The sequence below is a fragment of the Rutidosis leptorrhynchoides genome, chromosome 9, assembly GCF_046630445.1.
Source record: "Rutidosis leptorrhynchoides isolate AG116_Rl617_1_P2 chromosome 9, CSIRO_AGI_Rlap_v1, whole genome shotgun sequence".
Taxonomy (NCBI): domain Eukaryota; kingdom Viridiplantae; phylum Streptophyta; class Magnoliopsida; order Asterales; family Asteraceae; genus Rutidosis; species Rutidosis leptorrhynchoides.
In genome coordinates, this window is record NC_092341.1 from 360933346 (window position 1) to 360942592 (window position 9247).

Below are 9247 nucleotides of genomic sequence, written 5' to 3' on the forward strand. Positions count from 1 at the left end.
ATTCTTTTTTTACTTTTTATTTTTTTTTACTTTTTACTTTTTACTTTTTACTTTTTACTTCGGTTATTATTTTTACCGAAACATGTAAATAATGTTATAAATTATATGCAATTAAAAATAAAATAAATAACATGTATACACTATTACTATTACTAGCACCTATAACCTACTACTTATATTGTAACATAAAAACATTTTGGGATGTGTATTAGAGATGTATAGATCTTCGAACTTTCTTGACGAATGGTTTCTATGAGATTCTAGGCAGAGGGTTTGGATTTCCGATTTAAAGGGTCTTATGGCTCAAGCCCCTAGATCTAAATTAGCCATTCGAAGGGAAAGGGGTGATTGGAAGCTTATCTAATACGACAAGTATCCTAAAATGGAAAACACTGATAAAAGTAGAAACTCTCTAGTCATAGAAACATAGTAAAATAAGAAACTTTCTAAAAATGGAAACTTTATAAAAATAGTAACTTACTAGGAATAGAAACTTAGTAAAACAAACTATACTTAAACACATACTTAAACTTAAACATGGGCAAAACACTTAACTATTCTTAAATGTCAATAGGTTGATTTTCCTGCTCACTCGTTCAACTCTTTATTCCGAGGAATAACTCTCTCTCTACTTACTAAGGAGAATTCATAGCCCCTCTTTATTGCTAGCAAACTTACTTACTTTTACTTGGGGTGAGACACATGCTGTTTTTACTTTTTACACTTTAGACACAAGTACCAAACTGTTAAACTATGCTATACCCGGCTATGTCCGACTAAGTCCCTACAGTGATATTTTTAATTACTGCGGCATGCTTAATTATTGGGGGTAGGCCTATCGGGAGTAACGTCCCCGATACATTTGACCAAGTCATTGTATTACTTAATAATGAAATTAAATCGACAAGGACAGACACAACTTGTCATGGGGCAAAACTTGAACGTTTAGTCTAAATATCACGCATTGGCATAACTTTTTGATCCTGCGGGAGATCAACTTTACAAACTAAATCTTGTGGTCTAAAACAACGACAAACTTTTTGTTAAACCTATGAACTTCACTCAACCTTTTTGGTTGACACTTTAGCATGTTTTGTCTCAGGTGCTGTTTGATTGAAGCTCTTATACTTACCGCTTATGTGATGCTACTTGGACATAGGATCAAGAGATATCGCATTTATTACTTCTGCATGTGAACATTTACGATATTGTTATTCCTGTCATTGTAACGACATTTCATTTTCCGCTGCGTACTCATTAAAGTTAAATTCATCATTTTGTATTGTTCTCGTTTATTATAATATGTTGGTATGTTTTGATACTAGTGACGTTCCTTCCGGACCCTATTAGGAGGACGTTACACCGTCCAGCCCTTCAGACTTGGACGCCGTCCAGACTCTTGGACGCCGTCCAGCCCTTCAGACTTGGACGCCATCCAGACTCTTTGGACGCCTTCCAAATGCACTATCAGATTCTGTTTTGCTTGGTCGTTTCACGAAAAATGTTTGCTATGCTACGCACCTCCGATTAATATGAAACTTGGCAAACATGCTCATATATGATTATATAACTTAGAAAAATTGTCGGATACCCGACCCGACCTCGTTGACTTTGACTTTGACCAATTTGACTTTTAGTCAAACTTAAACAAAACACTTATGTAATCGTTCTAATCTTTCTTTTATACTTGATTCTTGCATGAAACTTGACAACGTGACTCACATGCTATATACATTCGAGTCGTAACGAGCCATAGGACTAATTGAACACATTTTGCCCGACCTTGTGTCGTAACCGGTTAATTGATACAACTTACTTGTTTAGGTCAAGGCTAAGCAACTTTCATGCACACGTTTACTTTGTGAAGTACATTTATACTCGTGCACTCGAGGTGAGATTATAGTCCCACCTTTTCAACAACTTTTATACTTTTAAATCGTGGGCTGAGAAACATATACTTTGTTACATCTTGTACTACTTACTTTTATGTTTTGAACACAAGTCCGATGAAACAAACATTCTACAGCGAGTTTAGAACAAAAATCCTCAATTCGATTATCATTAGTTACCCTTGCCGGGTGTAAGCGAGAACTTATATTGTATGGATCCATATGGGTTTGACAAACCCTCATTCAAACGGTTCGCTACCGTTTACGAATGAAATATATTTTCGAGAAACAGTGTATGTTCTAACACTATTGTGATGGGTTCTATGGAAGGAATGTTAAGCATTGATAATTGGGTGCTCGTGAACCTATTTTTGGAATGTAACTTTTGGATGATCAATTTTATGGGAATACTAAATCTTGTGGTTCAAAAATAACGTTTATTACTACACCTATGATTTCACCAACGTTTTTCGTTGACAGTTTTCTATATGTTTCTCAGGTTCATACTTGGCTACTTGATACATGCTTCCGCACACTTTGATTACTTGCTTGGAGTCAAGCATACATGCATACGCTAGTGATAGCACCTTTGGATTCAAACTTAAAGCATACATATTTACGCTATTTATAGCAACCGTGATTTTAAACTAATTATGTCGCAAGTTATTTCATTTACACTTAATAACTTTTGTAAACTTAAACTTGTTGTCGATCCGTTTGGTAAACTAAACTTTGTAATTTTGTACGTTTCAAATGAATGCGACATAATTTTGGTCAAACGTGTCTCGTATAGGGACTACGACCACGTAACGGGACCTAAGTTAACGGCGCCGTCAATGACGATTTTGTTGGATCGTTACAACCTATAGGTGCAAACCTTAAGCTTTATAAGAATTGGCTCCCCGTTATTGACAAATTCAAGAAAAGGCTCTCGACTTGGAAAGCTAAATCTTTATCCTATGGTGGCCGTTTAACACTCATTAAAGTGGTTTTAAATAGCATGCCTTTATACTATTTTTCTCTATTTAAGGCCCCCACACGTGTCATTAAGGAACTCGAAGGTATGCGCCGAAATTTCTTTTGGGGTAGGTCTTTAGATGACAAAAAAATGGCTTGGGTAAATTGGGATTTAATTTCTTTACCTTACGACTCCGGTGGTTTAAATGTTGGTTTTCTTAAATTTAAAAATCTTATCCTACTAACTAAATGGTGGTGGAGATTCTTAACTTTAAAAAACTCTCTTTGGGTCAACATAATTAAAAGCATATACGGTACACATGGTGGTTTAGGTTGTTTCAGCTCTTCTTCGAGTTTAGACCTTAAGAATTTCTCGGGTCGTACCTGGCATTCCATTATTTCAATAAAACACACCCTAAACTCGTTACGGTGTGATATCGTTAACGGTTTTATTACGTTTGTAGGTACAGGGACTGATACAAGCTTTTGGGACGAGATTTGGTGTGGATCAGTAGCATTCAAATTGAAATACCCGAGATTACACAGACTTGAATCCTTCAAAACTGCTCGTGTTGCTGACCGTATTTCCTGGACTGATAACGGGCCTGTTATGACCTGGAATTGGGCCTCGAATCCACGATGGAGGGCTGCTGATGAACTCTCAAATCTAGAAAAGGACCTGCTCGATTTAAGCCAATTCCCAAACAAGCCGGATACATGGACCTGGAAACACGAGAAATGTGGTAAATACACTTCCTCTTCACTTTCTAACCTGCTAATAAATGTCTTTATGGCAAGCAAACCACTACCCGAACCTACTGTTATCAATTCTATAATCCCGCAAAAAATTGGCATCTTTATGTGGCGAATGAATAAAAATAAACTCCCGGTTAGGATCGAATTAGATAACAAGGGTATTGACCTCCACTCGGTTCTATGCCCGGTTTGCGATGATTGTGTCGAAGGCATTCAACACGCCATGATTTCCTGCAAATCGGCTGCAAGTGTTTGGGACAAATTACGGCAATGGTGGAACCTAGATAAACTGCCTTTTGAAGTTTATTCGGATCTTATAGATTGCTCGCTGTCTCATATTAATTCTAAAAGGGGTACGAAAATTTGGCAAGCGGTGGTCTGGATAACGGCCTATTTCATTTGGAAAAATCGAAATGCTAAAGTTTTCGGAAACAACGCTTCAAGCATTCCTAAGTTACTTTCGGATATTCAATCCAAGAGCTTCGAGTGGATTAATGATCGTGGTTGTAATATAGATCTCGATTGGCATTCTTGGGTAAACAACCCTTCTGCTTGTGCGCTTAATTTCAAACCTAAAGATGGTATAGGCTAGTTTGTAGGTTTTTTTCTCCCGTATTTTATATCCGAAGCTTTGTCATGGGCTAAGTGGATGGGAGCTGAATTGCTTTGTCGCCGATTATTCTCGGTACTGTGATTTTTCGCTTCCATTCGGCTTGATTATTCAAGTTGTTCCAACATTGTTTAGGATGTAGAATATGGGGGTTTTTCCTACAAAATCTTGAGTCTTTCCTTTTGTTATTATGTCGAGTTGTTTCGGGATGTCTAGTTTTATATTTGTGATAAATCATGTATAGCGTCTCTTAGGTTTTTTCTTTCCCATTGTTTTCGTGATGGTTTTAATAATATAATTGTTGATCTTTCAAAAAAAAAAAAAAAAAAAACGTATGTCGTCCTTCTGTTTACTATCCGTCTATTTGAGCCGTTAGCCTTCAGCATGTGCCAAACATGTGAGGGCAGTTCTGTCATTTAATCTATTTTATACTTCAAGGACGACCAACGTAATTTCATCTTTCTTCCCCTTATTCCCTTATCTTATCTTCATCTCCAATATTTCACAAACCCTAATTTCTTCATTTTTTAAAAACCAAAATCATCTTCATCTTCATTTTCTCATGACAATCAGTGCTCCAGCATAAGCTACTTAAACATTTGATTCTCAATTAGCAAAATCTTATATTCATCATTCACCAACAATTAACTACTGTATTTCAATAAATAATAAAATAAATGATATGATCGTAAATCAAACAACACCTCAAAATCGAAGATAAATATTAAATAAAAGAAAATATATCGTCGCCATCTTTATCAAATACGCTAAAAGCTTCTTTGAATTCAGAGATCTGGTAAACAAACACGAAAGTAATTTTGTCTATTTGTAAATCATAAATACCAATTTGTAAACACCAATTGTAAACAAACACGGAAGTAAACCACCATCGTGAACTCGTCGGAGAAGCTCACCGGTCTAAACATCGATAGCAGCATCTTCATCAATGAATGATTCTGGGTGTAATTATTTCAGATCTAGTTTTCTGAGATCCAGACTTTTGTGGAAGAAATAAGTGAATATTTAGGTCAAGATCGAAAACTTGTGAAGACATGTCGTGAACGAAAGTGAGGGGAATCGAATGGGTGCTTTGGTGAAAGATTTGATAGAGAGATTTGATATGTGTAACAGTGCAAGTGAAGAAGATAATGAAATCATGACAGTGGTGGGTGACTTGAAGAGAAAAGAAAAAAAGAAAAAAAATTAATTATAAAATTATAAAAAGACTAAACTACCCTCACATGTTTGGCATGTGCTGAAGGTTAATGGTACAAAGAGACGGACAGTAAACAGAATGACGACATACGTTATAAAATGCAAGTTTAGTGACGACGAACGCAAAAAAAAAAAAAAAAAAAAATACTTTGAGGACGACGCGTATGATTTCACTATATGTTCAAGGACGACGGGAGTAATTTTGTCTTTTAAGTGCGTATAATATTTTTATTTGAAAGCTTCAAATATAATTTATTTATATATATACTAATAGACAAAACACTATTTCACTACTCATCAATAGTAACCAAGGGTATTTTCGTCATTTCACCTTTTTTTGGTCTCCAACGATAAAATAAACAACTTTCGTAAAAGAACCAGCCCTTCAATATTACCAAAAAATGTCGAAAAAAAAATACTTTTTGACAAAAAAATCAACTAATTTTTTTTCCTCTCTCTCTCTTTTCTTCCTCAACGATAAAAGAGACAACTTTCATAAAATGAACAACCCTTCAATGCTACCAAAAGATGTCAAAAAACATTCTTTTTTACAATTTTTTTTGTCCCCAACGATAAAATAAGCAACTTTCGTAAAAGAACCAACCCTTCAATGTTATCAAAAGATGTCGAAAAAAATACTTTTTTACAAAAAAATCAACTAACTTTTTTTTTTCTCTTTTCTTCCTCAACGATAAAAGAAGCAACTTTCACAAAAGGAACAATCCTTCAATGTTAAATGTCGAAAAAAATTCTTTTTTACAAAATAGATCAAGACTTTTTTTTAACTCGCATTCAAAACAGAGCCCTCGACGCGAAAGGAGGACTCCACAACTAGTTAAGACGAAGAGCATATTAAACATCAAATTGCACTTGTTTCTTAATACAAAACATAAACAATTAATTTTAACATTATATTATTTTTTATTTTCAATAAGTAGCTCATAAATTAAAGGATAAGTGCATAATCTATGTTGTTTTGTCTACTAATTAAGTCTAGAGTTTATATTTTTTAATGAATTAAATTTATATAATCACTTTTCTGACATATAAACTACAAATCGTCCGTCCTACGTTTAATGGTGCAAGGGGCCGAGAAGGAAAAGTTCGGTGAATTCATAAAAGACGCTTAATGTTGTCGGCGTTTAGATGGTTGCTAATCGTCCGTCCTACGTTTGATTGGTCACCCTCTATATCTCGATCTTCCTTGTCTTTTGTATCGTAGTCATTTTTTTCTTTTTTGTTGATTAGATCTTTTGTTTAGGTTCGAGTTTGGTTGGTTTGTAGTTTTGTTTTAAGCTTGGTTGACTTTGGTTGTGCGTTATTTGGGCTTCAATTTTTGTTGAAGTTTCCACGTTTTTAGGAAGTTTTCTGTTTTTTCGCCGAAAAAAAAAAAAAAAAAAAAAAAAAACCTACAAATACAAGCATCCAAACTCGTTAATTCCCTTGGAGGTTGAAAGAGAACAACTGTATACAGTTTCAAAACAACGCGGAAGCTGCCTCCATCGGGTTCATTTGGGCAGCTACTTTACCCTATAAACCCACCCATCAATTTACTTTTTTTATTAATTTATTTAAATCAAAATTTAATAATTTTTAATTCAATAATCCAATGAAAACTAACCCAATCCCACTCCTATAAATACCCTATTCCCCATATACATCTTCATCATCAACCAACAATAAAAAAACCTCACAATTTTCATAAACACTCCAACAAGATGACATCAGCTCAATTTATCACACAAGTTCTCTTTGTATTATCCATTATCCACATCACACTTGCAACGAGACGACTCACTGAGTTGGTCCATGACTCGTCCACCCTTTTACAATACCACAACGGTGCTCTTTTGACCGGCGATATTTCCGTTAACCTCATTTGGTACGGTAACTTTAAACCCTCACAAAAAGCTATTTTAACTGATTTCATCACATCCCTCACATCATCCTCGTTAAAATCCCAAACCGAGCCATCTGTTGCCACGTGGTGGAAAACAACCGACAGATATTTCACCAAAACTACCAAACCTTCCTTCCAACTCGGTAAACAAGTATCCGACCCGAATTGCTCCTTAGGCAAATCACTGCAAAACAAACACCTAACTCAATTAGCTTCAAAGGGGCAACAAACTAACGCGATCAACGTCGTGTTAACTGCCAGTGACGTGGCAGTTGATGGGTTTTGCTCTAGCACGTGTGGGACCCACGGGCATGTTAAAAGTAAAAGTAACAAATTTGCGTACATTTGGGTCGGGAACTCGGAAAGTCAATGCCCCGGTCAATGCGCGTGGCCGTTTCACCAACCTATTTACGGACCACAGGGCGCACCATTGATCGCACCCAATAACGATGTGGGTTTAGATGGGATGGTTATAAACTTGGCTAGTTTGATGGCTGGTACGGCTACGAACCCATTTGGAAATGGGTATTATCAAGGGGATGCAAGTGCACCATTAGAAGCTGCATCCGCGTGCCCTGGGGTGTATGGTAAAGGGGCGTATCCTGGGTATGCAGGGGATTTGTTGGTGGATTCGAGTTCGGGTGCAAGTTATAATGCAAATGGTACAAATGGAAGGAAGTACTTGCTTCCTGCTGTGTTTGATCCAGCTACTTCTTCTTGCTCAACTTTGGTGTAACAATTTAAAAAAAAAAAAAAAAAAGAAGAAGTTAAAAAGAAGTCTTGTATAAATTTAATAAAAATAAGGAAAATGATCAAGTGTAGAAAGTAAGAGGAGATTTTATGTAACACGAAATAATGTATTCGTTTATTCATTATTACTAGTATTATTTTTCTTTTTTCTTGTTAGTTATATTTAATATTTATATTTATTTATTTATTTATCTTGAAAGTTTTTTACTCCGTATTTAGTTTAGCCTTGATAGAAATTTAGTTTATGGGAAATCCATATTATTTTATCTTATGTTATACAGAGTATTATATCATTTACTGTATTTTGCAAATCGGTGTACTGCTACTCTTTATGGAGAGCCCGAAATGATCTTGTGTTCAATAATCAAACACGGAATGTCTCGAAAATCATAACCAATACTCAAGCCACAAGCTTCGAGTGGATCTCTAAGCGACTCAAGAAATCTTCATTGGATTAGCATCAATGGTTGATAAACCCGGTTTTTTATGTTTCTTCTTCATCAAATAGATCGGGAATCGGCTTAATCCCTGGCATCTATAGAGTTTAGAGCTTAAAATATATATTTTCGTTGCTGTATAGTTTGTTAGCTTAGATTCGTTGGAAATTCTCTTATGTAAATATTGTTGTATCCGGTGTATCCTTCTCGTGGTTTAATAAAAATTCATTCTTTCAAAAAAAGAAAAAAATGACTGAAGCCGAACTCTGAGAATGGGTTTGTTAATTCATTTTTGAGGCTACTCCCAACGCTCTTGTCCTCCCATCCCGCCCACACCTCCGCAAAGGCGGACTGCAATGGCAGCAACGCGTCCATGTACCCGCCCAAGGTGTCGCCCTCCATTTCGTCTGCTGCTTGGTGCTTTTCTGAAATATTTGTGGACGGGAGTGATTTTTTTTTTCCGGAAAGTTGAAAATTTATATCAAGACACCCGCAAGACGCGAGCAAAAAGATTACAAAGAGCTACAAGCCAAAGGATATAACCAAAAAGAAACACCAAGAGGCCAAAGGCCAACAACCAAAGAAAAACTAAACAATTATGCTATTCGGATTCGATCTCCATTCTTCAAAGTTTCTATTAACCATTTTTGACCTGCTAAATAGCCAAAGGTGAGAGAGGGCCTTGACTCCTTGAGATTAGCCATGAGGTCCTCGTTGAGGATAGAACATCTTG

The 9247-nt window shown here is 35.9% G+C and overlaps 1 protein-coding gene across 1 annotated transcript; it reads left to right on the top strand.

The window, feature by feature from the left end:
• The first annotated feature begins 7082 nt into the window (after positions 1–7082).
• Positions 7083–8093, top strand: LOC139865836 (protein PHOSPHATE-INDUCED 1-like). Its single transcript, XM_071853943.1, has one exon. It carries the CDS (start codon positions 7146–7148, stop codon positions 8061–8063), a length of 918 nt encoding a protein of 305 aa, XP_071710044.1. The 5' UTR covers positions 7083–7145; the 3' UTR covers positions 8064–8093.
• The last annotated feature ends 1154 nt before the right edge of the window (positions 8094–9247 follow it).

What these genes read in the sequence shown, in the direction of transcription:
- LOC139865836 (XM_071853943.1), top strand. Translation starts at nt 7,146, where the DNA reads ATGACATCAGCTCAATTTATCACACAAGTTCTCTTTGTATTATCCATT.